This window comes from Panthera tigris, chromosome B2 (genome assembly GCF_018350195.1).
Source record: "Panthera tigris isolate Pti1 chromosome B2, P.tigris_Pti1_mat1.1, whole genome shotgun sequence".
Classification (NCBI taxonomy): Eukaryota; Metazoa; Chordata; class Mammalia; order Carnivora; family Felidae; genus Panthera; species Panthera tigris.
This window is the reverse complement of record NC_056664.1, coordinates 49,853,811-49,873,284: the sequence shown is the minus strand read 5'-3', so window position 1 is coordinate 49,873,284 and position 19,474 is coordinate 49,853,811. Positions and strand designations below refer to the sequence as shown.

Genomic DNA, 19,474 nt, shown 5'->3' with positions numbered 1-19,474 from the left:
GTGCCAGCCAGCTCTACCAGTTATTGAAAGCAGGCCTTCTATGTACCACTTTAGGAAAGATCAGAACAAGCCTTCCTGCAGTCCAGTCAGGGCAGACATTAACCACCACTGGGCCAGGAACACACCAGCCCCCAGCAGGGACTTTGTATGGGCATGAACAAGATGGCAGGCCAAAGATGGAGTCAGTGTTGTCAGAACTCCTACAATAACCAAAACTGAAATCCTCCACCAACCAAAAAGAAAAAAAAAAAAAACCCTCCTTTACCCATAATGCACATCTTTCCCATCTCAGTTGATGGCAACTCCTTCCTTCCAGCTGCTCAGGACAAAAACCTTGCAGTCATTTTTAACCGCGGTCTTAAATCCTTTATACAATCTGTCTGAAGTCCCATTGGCTCTACCTTCAAAATACATCCTGAATAAAAGCAAGCACTTTTCCCCACGTTCACTGATGCACCTGGTCACACATCGTCCCCTCTTGCCTGGATTGCTACCATATCATCCTAACTCATCTCCCTCCTGATCTAGTCTCAGCATAAGAGCCAGGGGGGTTCTTTTAAAACACATGTCAAATCTTGCCATTCCTTGACACAGAACCCCCCACAGTGGCTCTCCATGTCACTCAGAGAAAAGTCAACATTTTCCCAAAGACCCAGTGGGGCCTACCTGATCTAGTCCCCTGTTAGGTTCTAACCCCCCACCCCTCCTCTCACTCCCCGGCTCCCATCTGCTTGCTTCTTGCCAGTACCCGAGGGAGGCTGGGCCTTCACACTTGCCATTCCCTCTTCCTGGATAGCTCCTCCCCCACATATCCACATACCTAACTCCTTTTCCTTCAAGTGTTTGCTCGCTGTCACCTTCTCTAGGTGTGCCAGGCTCCCCACATCAACTGCAACCTACCACCACCCTCCAGATATCCTTATCCTCCTATTGTCCTCCACTTTTCCATACCACCCATCACCTACTGTGTTGTTTATTGGCTGTCTCCCTCCTACTGCTTATAAGGTCAACTCCATGAGAAGAGCAACTTCTCATCTATTCTGCTGACTGATAAAAAACCCAAGGGCTTAGTGAGAGTATCTGATACCTACTAGGCATTCAATAATTATTTGCTAAGTAAATGAAGTTGAAAAAGTTCTAAGTTTCTAGTTACGATAATGGACTCAGGAAGCCTTTTGCGTATGTCTAATAACTCCCATTTGGTGAGGGAAATCTGAAAATCTAAAATGTGATTACCCATCTATTTTACCAAGAAGTATTTCCTAAATATCTTATATGTGCCAAAGCCAAAGTGGACCCTAGACAGGCAAACATACTTTTCCAATTCCAGTGCAGGAGCTTCTCGCTTTTGAACACGGTTCTGAATGGACAAGAGTGCTTCTGGCGAATACTGGGCAGCATTGCTCTCCATGTACTTCAAAACATAGTCATCCGTATCAAGGATGATGAACCGGTGGCCAAACACTGGGGAGAGGGTAGAAATACGCTTAGGTTGGTTATGCCTTTAATCATCCAATTAGGGGTAAAATAACACTGATCCTCCAATGAAAAATTCAGATAGGCATTTGTGAACTAGATGACTGAATTTTCAATAGTTCTCTAAACTAATATGCAGTAGTTTGCTCAGTTTGCTCAGGAAGTCAGGGCCTACATCCATAGCCTACAAATGCAACCAACTTCTAGTTAATTGATAAGGAAACAGATTAAGACACTGTATCACATATATAAGCATACAAGCTTTATTTCAGCTGGACTATAGCCTACCTGCCTCTTACAAGAGTTAAATGAATTAAATTCCAACTAAGAAGAATCCATTCGCTTGGTGGGTAGGAAAGCTAAACCATGTTTAGACCTACCCTCAATCACAGCACCAATGAAGAAGTCAGTAGGGCCATAGTAGATGGGGTTTTCCACTGACGAGGACGGCTTAACAACTTTAGTTCTGCCAAGGTACTTGCCACCAATGATGCCAGAATTGCGAACAGGCGGCTCAAAGATACTGATCATGTCACTGGCTAGAAAATAAGAGAAGACAAATCGGCGGTCTTTGTCTTCTGGGATGGGAGAGTCCTAGAAAGGAGAAGAAAGGAAGTTACTATGAAGGTACGTGATCTATCCAGATGCTCTAAACTTAAATATCTATAGGACTAGGTATAAAATATAAACCAAATATACAAAGTATAATATAAATGAACAGAGATGGGGGGCAAGGGGAGACTCTGGTAGCCTGGAATAGACATGACTCATTTAAAGGAGGCTGCTCCAGCTCAACTCTGGTTGCTGCCTTGTGGTAAAGTAGGCCCAATGTTGCTAGATTCTCCCAGTTTTCATGAGAAGACAGAAATCTGGGTGTTGTATGTAAGTGATGAATCACTAAATTCTACACCTGAAACTAATGTTACACTATATGTTAACTAACTAGAATTTAAATAAAAACTTGGAAAGAAAATAAAACTCCAGATTTTAAAAATGTTGACCTTAACTCTTTTAAAGCACCATGCGGGCCAAACAAAACATATGTGGGCTATATTCTGTCACAGGCTGCCCACAGTTTGAGACCTCTTGGCTGACATTATGTTCAACTTCATGGACACTAAGATGATTATGCAAAGTTCAGTTCTTTAAACCAATCCATTTATACACATATTTTTTAAAAATAAAACTAAAGAAAGGGGGAATCAGTAATAAAATGTCATAGAGCTGAAACTGATTCTGAGAAACTATCTTGTAGACAAGACTGTTCCTAAATCAAATCACTGAGAGTGATCACAGAACCCTAAGAAACAGATTCCAGATTGAACAGGCCTAAATGCAGACATGCTTATTCTTGACTGAAATCCTCTCAAATTTTAACTCCAGCACATACCTTCTCATTCACAACATGGAATTTCTTGTATATCAATTTCTCCTTTATCAAACAAAGTCACTGGGTTTCTTCTTAGTAAAATAATTTCCTCCTACCATTCCCTAATCTAACAGTCTCCAAACCTTTTTGATACTCCTACAATGAAAAAATTTTTCAATATCCACAATATAGTTAATAAAAATCAAATCACATCACTCCTCTGCTCTCAAACCTCCAGAGGATTCCCATCACATTGAATAAAATATGAAGTTCTGAGCACGGCTACAGACAGGGCTATACTCAGGGGGTTATAGGAAGAACACCAATGGTTCACCTTGGCAGGACTATTTTAAAACTTAAAAAAATATATTTTTTAATTTTTATTTTGAACTAAGATTAGACTTAAAGTTGTATCAACAAAAGGGAATTTTCACATACCCCTCACCAAGCTTCCCCTAATATTAGCATCTTACATAATCACAGTACAATGATCAAAGCCACAGTAATGGTAAACAGTAATGTACAATACTGTTAAATAAATTACTGTCCTTATTCAAATTTCTCCTGTTTTTCACTTATGTTCTTTTTCTGTTTCAGAATCCTATACAGGATCTCACATTGCATTTAGCTGTTGTTTCTCTTCAGTCTCCTCCAAACTGTGACGGTTCCTCATTCTGTCTTTGTCTTTCATGACCTTGACACTTTTGAACCATAATGGTCAACATCCCTTTATCAATATCATTTTGGTGAATATCCCTTGTGCATCTCATTTTTGCACATTTGACAAAAATACCACAGAAAAAATGTCATGTCTTTCTCAGCATATCAAGTTCACGGTATTGCCTTATCTTATTAGTGATGTTGACCGTGGTCACTTGGTTAAGAAGATACCTGTTGGGTTTCTCCCTTCTAAAGTTACATTTCCCTCTGCACTTGATAAATATCTTGAGTAACACACACTATGAAAATCCTGTTTCTCCTCAAAGGTTTTCCCTCTGATTTGAATTTAATTTTAGCATCCACTGAAGGATCTTATCTACGACAGTTATTGCTGTGATGGTGTGTGCTTAGTGGTAATTTCTTATTGCCCTCTTCTCTCTGCATTTATTAACTGAAATTGTACTGTACAGAGGTGCTGTCCCTTTGAGGATGAGTATTGTATTGCTGATGTTTAGAATTACAGGTGTGTGATGACAGTAAGAAGATCAACTTTTGGTTTTATTTTTTAATTGTCTGCAGGTTTGTTACCTACATCCCTTGTTGCCTGCACCACGGGGGACTACTCCCACCACTCTAGCCCTTTGATCTTGTTAGGCCACTGGTTGCACAGCTCTGAGCTTGTGCCTGACCCCATCTTCATGGCAATCTCTCTACCTTCCATTCCCTGTACACCACCTCTGCATCAGATGCAGTTCCCTCAGATATGCCACTGGTAGCTCCCTCGGTCATTCATTCTGGTCATTCTCCTGTACTCTGTGGTCCCCCACCTCCCCCAGCATTTCCCTTATCTTCCAGTATAAATGAGCCCTTCCCCCATCACTCTGTCTCCGGCTTTACTTTTTACAGAATGTTTGTCTTGTTTTCTGCTGTACCCTCAATGCCCAGAACTATGCCAAGCCCAAAGTAGTTCTCTAATATTTGTTGAATGAATGAATAATGCAACATATGTTCTTCTATATAAACATGTTCTGTGCACTACAAAGTACATGTAAAAATATCAGAGGCTATAAAATACATGCACTCATAATAAATTATAAACAGAGGTTGTAATATTTTCTTCACACCCCCATGGATTATATGCTGTCCCCAGGCTCGTTGGAAGGGCAAGCCTGCTGCCGTGGAGACCACTGCTCAAGTTACGTCCTTATGCTCTTCTCAAGCTTCCCCAAGTTTGTCAGTTAGCACTCCACTCTGAGCCCTGGATATTTCCCTAGCATATTTTTACTTAGGCACCAACTGCCTACCTGGGTTTATAGCATACTTGATTTCTTCAGAACATGTGCAGTATATGTCTGAAATCAAGAGAACTTAATTGTATTTGTCTCTGATCACTGTGCCAACATACTTCCTTCTTCTGAATTTCTGTCTTTTCTTCTGGAGTCCCCATATTCTGAGGCCCCTCTTACTGTCAGGCACACTTCTTTCATCCTCCAGAGCTTTTGTGATGAACTAAATGAATACACCCTCTACTTCACTAACTAGGTCAGGGAAAAACCTTTGAAAATTACCATGACCAGAATACCACCTCTTTCTTCTTGCCCATGAGAAGATAACCACTACTTCTTTACAATTAGTTCTGCTGGTGTTCTTTTAAATCTGTATACACACACACACACACACACTTTACTGTGAAATACAATACAGAGAAACACTACAAAAAAGCCACAAAGGTACAGTTCAAAGAATTTTAATAAAGTATGAACAATGTGTAACCACCACCCAGATCAAGAAACAGAACATTGATGGAATCTGGAAAACCTCTCCAATCAACATCCTATCCCTCCCTAAATTTTTCTTTGCTTTGTTTTACTAGAAAGCTGGCATCCCTAAACAGTTCTGTTTTGCCTGTTTTTTTTTAATCTTCATAAAAATGAAATTTTATAATACGTATGTATTCTTTTGTGTCTGGATTATTTTAAATACTTTTTTTTAAGTTTATTTTTTGAGAGAGAGAGTGCAAGAATATGAGCATGAGCAGGGGAGCAGAGAGAGAGGGGGACAGAGGATCCAAAGTGGGCTCCATCCTGACAGCAGAGAGCCTGACATGGGACTCAAACCCATGAAATGTGAGCATGACCTGAACTGAAGTTAGACGCTTAACCAACTGAGCCACCCAGGTGCTCCTTGTGTCTGGATTCTTACATTCCAAGTTATGTTTGTGTGATTTATCCTTGTTATTTGTAGCTATAGTTGATTCATTTTCATTGCTGAGCAGAATTCAAATTATTGTATAATATGCCATAATTTGTTTATCCAGTTTCCTATAGATGGACATTTAGGTCTATTTTTGGCTATCATGAATTATGCTGCTAAGGACATTCTTATTTTTTGGTGTGCGTGTAGTGTTCCATTTTGGCACAATCTAGTATACTTGATTATGCCAAACTGTTTTCCTAACTAAGTCACTAAAAGTAAGAGAATTCGTATTGTTTCATGTTCTCACCAATGTAATAATCCTGGTAGGTGAGTAGAGGCAATTCACTGCAGTTAGAATTTGTACTTCACTGATCACTAAAGAGGCTGTGTACCTTTCCTTAGGTCTGTTGGCTTTTTGGATATCCTGTTTCACGAAATAGTGGTTTCTGGCTCATTTAAAAAAATGATTTTAGACTCTTTATTATATGTTCTGGATATAAGTTCTTTGTTGATTTCTCTTTTTTGAAGTTTATTTATGTATTTTGAGAGAGAGAGATGAGAGAGAACGAACCCCAAGCAGCCACCCCTCTGTCAGCCCAGAGCCCAATGTGAGGCTCGATCTCACCAACTGATCATGACCTGAGCTGAAACCAAGAGTTGGACACTTAACTGACTGAGCCCCCCAGGTGCCCCGTTGATTTCTATAGTAACATCTTCTCCCACTCTGACCTTGCTCTTTCTACTCTCTTAATGGTGTTTTTTGAGGAACAAAAACTTTCCATCTTACTGGGTCAAATTTACCCATTTTTAAAACAATTACTGCTCTTTGTGTCCTGCTAAAAAAATCTTTCCTTACTACAAAGATTATATTATCATCAGGATGTTTGACTGCTTTGCCTTTTACATTTAAGTCTTCAATCCACCCAGAATTGATTCCTATTTTTGGTGTGAGGTGAGATCAAATTTTCTTCTCACTCCCCATATGGATATGGATATCTGATTGTTCTGATACCATTTATTGGTATTTGTCATTTTTCTTAAGTGGGTGGGGGTCTGTTTCTCAGTTAATTTATTTGATTCCATGCTATAAATACCTATCGTTGTACCAATACCATATTGTCTTAATTACTTTATGTAACTTTTTAATATACTGTGGTATTTTGGAGAACAAATTCCACTGATCTTGTTCTCCAGTGTCTTGGCTATTCTTGGTGCCTTGCATCTCCACACAAATTATAGAATCAATTTGCCAAGTTCTGCAAAAATAAAAACACTTTGGGATTTTGACTGCAATTGTTTTGAAACCATAGATCAACTTGTGGCAAATTATCTTTATAATACTGAATCTTTTAACTGGTGAACATGGTATGTCCCTTCATTTATTTAGGTCTTCTTTAATTTTCTCTCAATAATCTTTTTGGTATTAAACATGTTTTGTTTTATTCCTAGAAATATTTTTGAAGCTATGGCATTTTTCCAACTTTAATTGGAAATGGCATTTAATTGGAAATGGCATTTTTCCAACTTTATTTTTTGTTGCCATTTATACATGGATTCTACTAATGTAGAATCTACACATAATGTAGATCCTTTGTGATTTTCCACATATATAATCCTTTATTTTAGATAATGATAATTATCTTCCTTTTTAATCCTCATACCTTTTATTTCTCTTATTGTTTTACTGCTCTTGCTAGGACCTCCAGTACAATGTTGAATAGAAGGGGTGATAGCAGTCTTACCTTGTTCCTAGTCTCAGAGAATACACACTCAACATTTCATCACTAAGTCTGCTGTTTGAATGAATACTTAGTAGATTTTTGAAAAATACTCTTCATCAGACTAAAGAAATCCCCTTTTATACCCTACTTACTAAGAGTTTTGTTTTGAAGTCATAATAGGTGAATTTTATCAAATACTTTCCTGCGTTTAATTTTATCCCTTTATTCCTGCAATAATTTTTCAAAACTGAAATACTCTGTTTCTTGTTCTCTGCTGAAGTCCTCAATCTTATCCTCTTTCTCCTTAAACACAGTAAATATTGTTTGTTTTTTAAGTTTGAGTTTGGTAACACCAGCATTTGAAGCTCCTGTGGATCTATTTCTATTGTCTATTGTTTGTGTTCATTTTTCTTCACGTCATCTTGCCTTGTGTCTGGACACCGTGTTATTAATATTGCTTTTTTGAATAAATGCCATATATTATATTTTTCACATTGTTTGTAGAAATAGTTCGAAGCTTATGATGATGCTATCTTCAAAGAATTTAATTTGCTTCTGCCAGACACCTGGGTCATTAGGTGTCTAGGATCACATTAATCTGATTTCTGGAACTGAGACACTTCAGGGACTGAGACAATTCAAAGCCAGACAATAGTCCCTTCAAGGATTATGCACTTATGGATAAAGTACAGAGGGTTTACCAGCTACTTCTGCATTTGATGGGCCCTACATTCCAATATTTGCCCTCGTAGGTGCTTCCACCGCAACCAGCACAGTTCCCAGAGGAAAAATGGCTGCACCTGCCAGGCTCACCTCTCTGGTTTTCAATATTTCTGTGGTTTTTGCTCACTGATTCTTCACATCTTATTGTCCAGCACCTTCACACAGTAGTAAAGACATACACACACACACACACACACACGCACGCACACACACACACAGGCACACACACCAATTCTTCTAGTTACCTTCAACAAGAGGGAAGTCCAAATTATCTAGTCTATCATTGCTAGAAATAGAAGTCTTCTACTGACTCTTCAAACTTTTGTGATATATCACATTTGCCCAGGTTGTTTGTGAATATAGAACACTGCAGTCAATATAAATGTATTTTTTTCTCCTCACTTAGCAATATCTAACATTATTCATAGGAATTTTTGAATCAATTATAGAATATAGTAATTTTTCCATGATTTGCAGGCATGGAAGGTAAACTACAATTATGTAATTTATAAACTCACGTGAGCCCTTTTCCCTTCTCACAGACTAAGTGTTATACTGGTTCTTAATCAAAAGAATACCGGGCTGAGGGTTCTCAGAGCTGCAGGGATAAGATTTGTTTACTAGCTTCCTTCCTCATGATGGCTTTTCATGTCACTTTCTTCAGGGCTGTGGTATTTCTCTGTAGTAAAAACACCCATGATACTCTTTTCTACTGCCTTGCTCACATATAAGATGGCAGCACTAAAATTGCTTATACTGGAGGTACTGTCATATTCCCCAAATTATTTACACTGTAAAATAGAAATGTACTAGGGGCGCCTGGGTGGCTCAGTCAGTTAAGTGTCCAACTTCGGCTCAGGTCATGATCTTGCAGTCTGTGAGTTCGAGCCCCACGTCCAGCTCAGTGCTGACACCTCAGAGCCTGGAGCCTGCTTTGGATTCTGTGTTTCCCTCTCTCTCTGCCCCTCACCTGTTCACGCTCTGTCTCTCTCTCTCCCAAAAATAAACATTAAAAAAATTAAAAAATAATAAAATAGAAATGTACTCTTTAAAAAAAAAAAAGAATGCTGGGCTGGACTCATAAGGCTGTGTTCTAGTGCTGCCTCTGCCTAAGCAGCATTAACCCCTGGGACAAACCAACTAGCCTCTCTGATTCTTGTTTTGAAACATAAAATATGCATAATATTATATTGCCTAACTCATGGGTAGTGTATGTGTAAAAAAACTTACTTACCCATTCAACCAACAGTTACCAAATACCTACAAAGTCTAGAGAGACATGATCCTGGTCCTCACGGAGCTTACGGTTACTACATCATAATTCAAGAAGCATCCTGAACTTTAACAGTAACTCAGAGAACTTGGTAAAAATATAAAACATTCACCAATCAGAATTTTTATGGTGTGGAGTGTGCTAGTTGGCCTAGAGTTTACTAGGACTCTTTGTACTTAAAGCTTTGTTCAACATTTTTCTAACATATATTAGCCAACTATATTTTAGAAAAATATTTGATTAAATTTTTATTCTTTCAAATATATGCATACAATTTGAAAAGTCACCTGGCCCACCTCTCCACACTCCCAATTCCTATTTCCAGAAGTAACTTATTTCAATTTCTATTTATGTCCATATTTCTAAATAAAATGCTTACATTCCTATTTCTACGTATTTTCCATTTTAAAAGGCATTATCCTTTGAATTCCCATCCGGAATTTGCCTCAGGTAATTCAGCCAATGAGTAGAATATTAGGGATTTAAATTTATGCCTGTTTCCAAACCCATGCTCTTAACCACTGGCCATATGACCTCTCAAAGGCAATATCTATTGAACTGGTATGATTCCATTTATTACATTTAATGAATATAAAATGCATCAACCTAGATGTCAAAGGTAATGATAAAAATTAGTGAGATATGGTCCCTATCCTCAAGGAAAACACAGTACCCTCGACTGCACACAGGTATACAAATAACTTGACTGTGTCAGACTTTCATAATTACTTAATAAAAAAGGCAAACACGTCAGTCAAAAGTTAAGGGGTAGGGAGAGATTAATGATCTACTAAAGATGGTTATAGGAAATAGAACTAGAGCTGGGTGTGGGTTCAGGGCACCACCCCTAATACTATCCAACCTGCCCAAAGGTTGGGGATTGGATCTCATGCCTTGTTCAAGTAACACACAACTCTGAGAGCTGATATTCCACAGCTTACAGACAAAATGGACAACTGGGCACCAAGACAGAACAGAATCTCAGCACATGAAAGTCCTCCTCACCAGTGCAGCCAAATAACGAAGCACCTTGTTATCGTCCATCAGCATTTTCATAACATCTTTTTTGGGAGCTTTTGGAATGAGAACAAAGCAATTCTGAGCAGAGTCTTCAACTAGTCCATAGCCGTTATAAGGAGGTAATTCCTGAAGAAATACAAGAAGTAAAGCAGATGATATTTGCGTTAAAATTACATTAAAGGTAACTAAGTTTATTTTTTAAAAATCTAGAAAATACTTATTCAAAAGCAATTTCTATATATAAGAATGTACTGTATTCAGAAAATGTAACATTGCATTTTCCATTCCTTTTTATATATAGACTTTACACCATGATCGCTGCCCATAGGAGTGGCTGATGATGCTACAGAGTAACCATCAGGGCTAGATTGAAAGTACAGTCATCCCCTTTACCCATGGGGGGGTATGTCCCAAGACCCCGGTAGATGCCTTAACCCTATATATACTATTCTCTTTCTCATACATACCCATGAAGAAATTATACAGTAGGCACAGGAAGAAATTAACAACAATAACTAATTATAAAATAGAACAATTATAACAACATACTATAATAGAAGTTATGTGAATGTGGGCTCTTTCTCTCAAAATATCTTGTTGTACTGCACCCACACTTCATCTTCATCTTGTGAGGACACGAGATGATAAAATGCCTACGTAATGAGATGATGTGAGGTGAGTGACATAGGCGTTGTGACAGTGTTTGGCTACTATTGACCTTCTGATGATACATCAGGAGGGGGATCATGTGCTTCCAGACTGCAGTTGACCACCAGTAACTGAAACCATGAAGAGCGAAACCACGGACAAGGAAGGGGCGTGACTCTTGTGTTGCTGATGTCCACTGACCCCTTACTGCCAAAGCAGCAGCTGGCCCTACTCCCAATCCTGGCCCTTGTGATCATCCTACTGTGGAGAAGCCCAAGGCTCTGTGACTTCTTTGCTCTAGGGTATGGGCCTCAGCCTAACGATCTGGAAACTGTTTTCTCAGTTCACCCAAAGGGTGTGTGTGTGTGTGTGTTGGAGTCAGGGGAGGCCAAGGCTTGGTTTGTGCTTTTTTCCTATTTATCTCCATATTTCTAATATTTTTATTTCTTGATTTTGGCATGACAGCCAGGTGTCTGTGTTCTCAGTAGAAACAGAACACATCCAACAGATTCATGTTTATTTCTTCCTCAGCTAACAGATCAGCCTGACCTAAGCGTCATGAATATGTCCACTTCATACCCACTTCTATCCCTGACCATAGGCTTGGCTCTAGCTTTATCCCTCTAGACCCAGCTATGGCTTCCCATCCCTGCTTTCCAACTACATTGTTCAGTGTTTAAATGACTGAAATGTAATGACTAAGGAGAGCTGAAAGGTGTTTGCTGTTTGGTAAGTAGCTCTCTCCTACTCATTTCCAACAAATACTTTCATAGACAGGCAGACAGAGCTTACTATGACTAACGTGCCATATGTGTGGATGCAGAATTAGTTTTATTATATAGGGTGACTGAGATAGGGCAAAACAAACCAAAATCTACAGTGGTTCTTTAGGTCTCTCTGCTCTTTATCGAAGCCTTCCTTCCCTTTCCTTTCTTTAGAAGAGAGGTTAGGAGAAAAAGATGATAGTAAAAGGATGGGAAGCAGATGTATTCTGGACTCAAAGGCTTTGATCAGTCAAAAGATGGATCATAGCCTTTTCATGAGTGCTCCATTTTATTGCAATCCCTCTCCACCCTACCTCTTGGTTAGGTCAGGTTCCTTCTTGTAAAGATGTCTGACATTTAACAGAGTCACCCTTGTACTTTGCGGTGTGACCTTAGACCGACTTTGGCTCACGTCATGATCTCACAGTTTGTGAGTTCAAGCCCCACATCAGGCTCACTGCTGTCAAGAGCAGATCCTCTGTCCCCCATTCTCTCTGCCCCTCCCTGTTCATACACTCTCTCTCAGAAGTAAATAAACATTTAAAAAATCTAAATCTCTCCTACGGTACTTTTTCCTGTATATTGCATCAAATGCTACCCTAAAATTTGGGGGTAGGCAAAAGGGCCTTATTGTAAATCTTAATCAATGAGTCCATTCATTGATAAGGAGCTCTATCAGAGAAAAAACTGACAGAGAAAGGTACTATCATCATCCATACTTCCTTCTAGAAGTTTTATTGTCCCTGGGAACTCATAGCATACCAAAATCCAAATCCTTCTTTGTAACTGTTTGTATGAAATGTTGGTTCTAAAAGGCTTGCCTAAGATATCACTTGCCTCTTTGGGGAACAAATACATACTTTATAGGTAGTCTTCTTGTCCAGTTCAAGAAACATACCAAATGTGTCCTATTTGCTAGGCACCGTGTTAGGTGCTCTCTGCCCTCAAAGAACTTACAGTCTAGTAGAAAAGATTCATAGATATTCTAATATAATAGACCAGTGCTGGCAGAGGGAGGTACAGGACCCCAGGAACACACAGGAGAGGTGATTAGCCCTGCCAGGAGCTTTAGAGAAGCCCGTTTGTCTGGGAGGAGAAGGAAGAGCCATGTAAAGAAATAATGGAAAAGTGAAAAGTGGTTCAAGCAAGTGGAAGAGCATCAGCAAAAGTCCAGGAGAGCGAAACAGAAGGCTGTACTGGCAGAACCATACATAGTTCAGTATAATTGGAGGCTCAGTGAGAGCAGCAGGGCAGCTGATCAGGGGAAGGCAGAGGCCTGGGCTGCAGGAATTCAATAATTCCATCCTTCCATTCACATCTTTCTTTTGAAAAGAAAGAGCCATGACATTATCTTACACACAGAGTGGCAATATAAAGGTGGGTCACAGGTATTAATACCCTATTTTATACCTATTTTAGACCAAAGAAGTTGTATGCGTTACTCTGGACCCAAACGTGTGTGACAGGCACCAGCATTTTGCAGCCTATGAAACTGTGCTGCCTTAATACAATAGATATTTCTTGAACTTGCTGTATAATGTGTAATTTTTAACACAGGCAATTCTTATTTGAATTTCTAAAATATGTGACTGAACCACTCTGAAGGCTGAAGTCTATCAGATTACTATTTTGGTGCACGTAAAAGTACCATGACCTTACTCTCGGATCAGAGTGGACTCTGGTACACAGAACTAAATTTCAGGGTTAGGAAAGCTACGTTGCAACAAAAGAAAGCCATCTTCCAGTATCTCCATTAATCAGCTTCAGTTTTGCTCCCAATCAGTTTTTAAGTAAAAGGGTTTGACAAATAGGCAAGGATCAATGAAATACCCTAGCAGTCTGGAATTTTAAAAGATGTCTTTTTTAAATAAAAATGAAAACAAAATTATGAAAGTAATACAAGGCTTGCTATAGAAAGATAAACTAAAAGCACACAGAATATAAAAAGAAAGGTCCCTGATCATCTCACACTTCCCTCCCTACCTCTCCATTCCCACATGTTGAACTAACCACTGTGAACAGTGGTTTTTATACAAATAGTGCTGTATCACGTAAACACATTCACTTACAAATGTGATGGACATTCTTCCATGTTAATCTGCAGAAACTATTTCTTTTCTTTTTAACCAGTCTTACAGTCTTATAGTCTTCTCATTGTATTCTAGTTTATTCTGCCAATCTCCTTACACTGTATTATAAATAATGCTACAGTACACATCCTAACACATATCTTTTTATAGTCCCCAAACAAGATTTTCTAGTTCAAGAGATATTTTATTTTGAAAAAATTAAAATGATGACACTGCCCTTCAGAAAGGTTTTTCCTACTGGCTCTCCTATTAACACTACATGAAAATGTCCATTTCAGGGCACCCGGCAGGCTTAGTCAGTGGAGTGACTCTTGGTCTTGGAGTTGTGGATTTGAGCCCCACAGTGGGCATAGAGATTACTTAAAAAAATAAAATTAAAAAAAAAAAAGAAAGAAAGAAAATGTCCATTTCTTCACACCAGGGCAAACACTGGATATCTTGAGTCTTTTAAATCAAATTGACCCAAAACCTCATTATTTTCATTTCTATTTTTTTTTTTTATTATCAGTTAAGTTGAGGGTCTTTTTGTATGTTCACCAACCATTTGTATTTCTTCTTCTGTGAACCAACTTTATTTCTCATGTTTTGTCCATTTTTTATTCGGTATTCACACGAGTCTTTTTTTTTCTTTTTCTTAAACCTCTGTATCAAAAGATTGAATTCTCTTCCTATACTCAGAACTAGTGTTCCATTACCTGTTTCACAGGAGGTGGTTCCTTCTTGCTCACGTCAATTTGTGGTAAATCAGAGATTCCAAACTTTTCTTTGTAATACTGCCGAGTAAAAGGATCACAGTCATAAATGAAGAAGGTTCTCCTAAGGATAGTGATCGGTTTTCCCACGATGAAGTCTTTGGCAGTATACCATTCCAACACCTCTTGATCGGAGATTTCTAGCACACACTGAGGAAAGTTCTCTAACGTAAGATAATAGGGAGAGAGGAAAGAAAAGGGATGAGGATGGGAAAGACTGAGATTCTTGGGAAGTTGAGAGAGCGTGGTCTCTAGCTCTGCTCAAGGATCAGGGACTCCTCTACTTTCCCAGCAGAACAGTAAGCTGTGTATTTCCATCTGTTGATAGGATACAGACATAACATCCTAGATGGTTTCCGTGAAGTCTCTCTCTCATATTCAGCTTGCACTATCAGTACAGGTCACTAATCTTAGCAGAATTCATGCTTAGAGGAAATCTTTACAGGAAGAAAGAATAAATGTCCTTCTATGGAGTACCAGATCTAGAGGGAGGGATCCAAGTCATTTAGTTCAACCTTCCATCTATTTACTCGCTTACCCAATATATTATCAATGACTGCATCTATCATGTACCAGGTTCACTGCTAAACATTGAGGTTATAACAATTAACAATGTAGGTGAATTTTCTACCTTGATGGAGAGAGCACTCTATTTGGGACAACAGATACTAAATAATTATACAAATAATGATTTCATTTCTATTGTGATCACTGCTGCAATGACAGTCTGATCTAGTCCTCTGGCAGGAGGCAGGGTCAGTCAGTGAGATGATCATACTAAGCTGTTCATCTGGGCACTCAACAGCTTTTCAAATGTAGAATCAACCTTGCCTTTTTTTTTTTTTAATGTTTATCTATTTTTGAGACAGAGCAAGAGACAGAGTACAAGTGGGGGAGGGGCAGAGGGAGACACAGAATCTGAAGCAGGCTCCAGGCTCTGAGCTGTCAGCACAAAGCCCGACACAGGGCTTGAATTCACGAACCATGAGATCATGACCTGAGCCAAAGTTGTACGCTTAACTGACTGAGCCACCCACGTGCCCCTCAACCTTGCATTTTTAAGGGAATAAATCTAATTCCCATCATGCTGTTTTATGAGAACTAAGGATTGACTTGTTTAAGATTGATTCCCTGCAGTCTGGCCATCATAGAAACCATAAGATAGCCCATTCTGGTAAAATGCCACACTGTATAGCTGTAATCCACAAAGCTTGACCCTAGAACTCTGACACAGAGGGCCTGAGAGGCAGGCTGCTATTCTCCTGATAATTGCTAAGATGGAAAAATAGGGAAGGAGACTAAGGGTCTATTACATCTGACAGAAAGGCTTGAGCTCCAACCCTTGATCATGCCAAAAGATCATGATTTTCCTAATCATTCATCTTAAACGCTCTAGAGACCAAGGGTTCTTTCTCCCAGTGCCTAGTGCCTAACCTAAGACCCCTTTGAATTACCCCAGGAAGTGATGGGCAGTGGGGGAGACAGCCTGTGTGACTCCATGAGTTTCCTTCAGTTGACAATGTTCCAGGAGATCTGGAGTGTGTGTGTGTGTGCTATACAATAACCATTTGTCTTTGTTTGCTCAACAATTATCTTTTTCATATACAGCTGAATTTCATTTACTGAGATTATATATATATACACACACACACACACACACACACACACATACACACACACACACACGTATATGTATATACATATGTATTATATATATATTCATGAGTAAGATTGTAGTTCTTTCTCATGGTGTCTTTGGTTATTGGTCTTTTTCAATCAATGAATTAAAGTTCTTTTCTGTGAGTTTGTATTAAACTTAGAATTAGCTGTTTTTAAATATTTGACAAAACTGAAAAATTATCTAGACCTGGTGTTTTCTTTGTGGAGAATTTTTTAAATGATTCTATTTCCTTAATGGTTAATTACATTTGGTTTCTATTTCTTCTTGGACAAATTACATTTTTCTAAAAATTTGCTCATTTCACAAAGAAGAGACAAACCAAAAAGCAGACTTTTTATAGAGCACACAGAGGAGAGATAGGTGGAGGATGGGTAATATGGGTGATGGGGATTAAGGAATGCACTTATCCTGATGAGCACTAGATGTTGTATGGAAGTGTGGAATGACTGTATTGTATGCCTGAGACTAATGTAACACTGTATGTTAAGTATAACCGGAATTAAAATTAAATTAGAGTTAAATTTAAATTTAAATCTGCGGGGCACCCAGGTGGCTCAGTAGGTTAAGTGTCTGATTCTTGATTTCAGCTCAGGTCATGATCCCAGCATTACGGGATTGAGGTCCATGTTGGGCTCCACACTGAGTGTGGAGCTTTTTTAAGATTCTCTCTCCCTCTCCCTCCTCCCCCCCTCACACCCTCCCTCCCTCCCTCTGCCCCTCTCCCCCTCTTACACTCTCTCTCTCTCTCAAAAAATTTTTTTAATTTGTTCATTTCACCTAAGTTTTCCTAATTTGTTGGCATGAAGTTGTTGGTATTCCCTATTTTCTGTTTAACCCCTAATACGTTAAGTATGCCTCTTCTTTCATTTTTAATATTGTGTTTATGTGCTTTTTCTTTTCTCCTTTGACAAATCTGTCAATGGTTTGCCAATTGCATTAGTCCTTTCAAAAAAAACAACTTTTGACTTGACAAATCTTATTACTTTTGTTTTCAATTTCATTATTTCAAAGTTATTATTTCCTTCCTTTTAATTTCTTTATTTACACTGTCATTCCTTTTCTAACTTTTTAAAAAGAAGGCCTAGCTTATTTTTTCAGTCTTTCTTCTTTCTTAAATAAGTACTTACAACTATAAATCTTTCTCCAAGTACCACTTTAAATGCATTTAAAAGTTTTAAGGAATTTTTGTAATCATTCAGTTTTAAGTATTTTGATAGTTTTTTTTTAATTCATAGGTTGTTTCAAAATGTGTTTTTTTAATTTCCAAATACATGAGTTTTTTGAGGTATATTTCCAAAATTGAATTCTAACTAAATTGTGTTAAAATCAGAATTTTTATAAGTGTTCTATTTGTGCTTCAAACAAATGGGGATTTTCCAGGTATTGATGCATATACATATTCATTATATCAATACTGATAATTCTATTGTTTAAATCTTATATACGTGTCCTTATTGACTTATCTCTTTTGAACTCACAATTACAAAAAGAAATGTTTTAATGACTCCCACTATTTTGATGAATTTGTCCATTCTCTTTGCGTAATAATGCTATAAATTTTTGTGTTTTACATGTTTTGAAGCCATGTTACTAACTGCATTCAAGTTTGGAATTAGTACATTTTCCTGGTAAATACAACTCTTGCAATATATAACGATTTTTATCCCTAGCAATGATTTCTGCGCTGATCTCTACTGGTATTTTAGTAATACAGCCTCATCATTTTTTTTGCGATTGCTTATATATCTTTTTTTAATCTTTCCATGCCTCTATTATCTTAAGTAGGTTCTTAAAAATAACATTTTTCAAAATTTGTTTTTTAATCTTATCAACTCTTCCCAAGCCATTATTTTAATATATTTCAATTCTACCTTGATATTTTTTAACTCCTACAAATTCAACATTGTTTCTTTAGTTTGTATAGTCAATGTTTAGATTTACCCACACTTTGCTGCTGCCTCCTTCTCCTCCTTATTCTTCTTCTTTAAATCCCTCCTTGTATCTCGGATCTTACTTCTGGAATAATTTTCTTTCTACCATAAAAACACTCTAGAATTTCTCTAGGAAGAGTTTTTTGTTAGTAAAATCTGTTTTGTTTGCCTGGAAATGTATTTCACTTTGTTCTTCAAAGATAGTTTCTCTAGGTATTAAATTCTATTTTCTTCTCAGCATTTTGAGGATATTATTACACTGTCTTCTGGTAACTAGCGTTGCTAATGAGCAGTCAGCTACCATTGTAACTGTAATTCTGTATGGATAACCTTGTTATGTGGGGCTGTTTTTATGACCTTTTTGACTTTGGTGTTCTTAAATTTGACTATAACATATCTAGGTGTGGATTTTTATATATTTTTTATTTATATATATTTATTATTTTTTTTACAGTGTTACTTGAGGTATAATCAACTACAATAAGTTGTACGTAGAGTGTACAATTTTGATGTTGTTTAACATTTCTATTTAACAATAGAAAGGCAAGATCAAAGTATGAAAGCCAGTCTAAAGGATAATTTTACAGACTTTCAGAATCTAGTACCTTGGGTTCAACAGCTGAATAAAAGGCTTTTGGTTATCCTTCTTTTGACATTACCCACCACATACTGGTAACCAGCAATTATGTTTGACAAAGAAAGAACCTTTTTAATTCCTAAAACTTTAACTCCATCCATCATAAAAATATAATTTTTATTCATCTTAACTACTTAAATGAAGGCCATGGCAGAGAGAACTTCTGAAAGATACTCCCATAATTGCCTATTACTGTCCAACACAAACTTTGCCTGGCCACTGTCTCTTGGATGCCCCCAAACATAACATACTTGTTCCTAATTTCCAACCCTTGTTCTCTAAAGCATTCATTCCCTTAGTTCTCTGCCATTCTAAATCTAGGTTCAATCTCAGCCCTCCCACAAAGCTTTCCTTAGTCTTTCTAGGTCATATCTCTTCTTCTGAGCTCTTTCTACATGACATAACTAATTACATCATCAGATAATCTGGTACACTTGTGTTACTGTTAAACAGCTTTGTGTATTTGTATGACTTGTCTCCCCAGTCACTAGAAGTGACTGAAGGACAGAGATTCTAAGTCTGGGAGTTACATT

General features: G+C 37.9%; 1 protein-coding gene across 1 annotated transcript in view; it reads right to left on the bottom strand.

Annotated features, from left to right (window-relative positions):
* EFHC1 (EF-hand domain containing 1) overlaps nucleotides 1–19,474 on the bottom strand; it is a 66,549-nt gene that overhangs the window by 23,434 nt on the left and 23,641 nt on the right. Inside the window, exons 6-9 of the mRNA XM_007095515.3 lie at nucleotides 14,636–14,856; nucleotides 10,424–10,564; nucleotides 1,857–2,070; nucleotides 1,317–1,464 (exon numbers count right to left, since the gene is read on the bottom strand). Of these exons, the coding sequence (XP_007095577.2) occupies nucleotides 1,317–1,464; nucleotides 1,857–2,070; nucleotides 10,424–10,564; nucleotides 14,636–14,856 (724 nt within the window). The remainder of the gene's footprint in view (nucleotides 1–1,316; nucleotides 1,465–1,856; nucleotides 2,071–10,423; nucleotides 10,565–14,635; nucleotides 14,857–19,474) is intronic.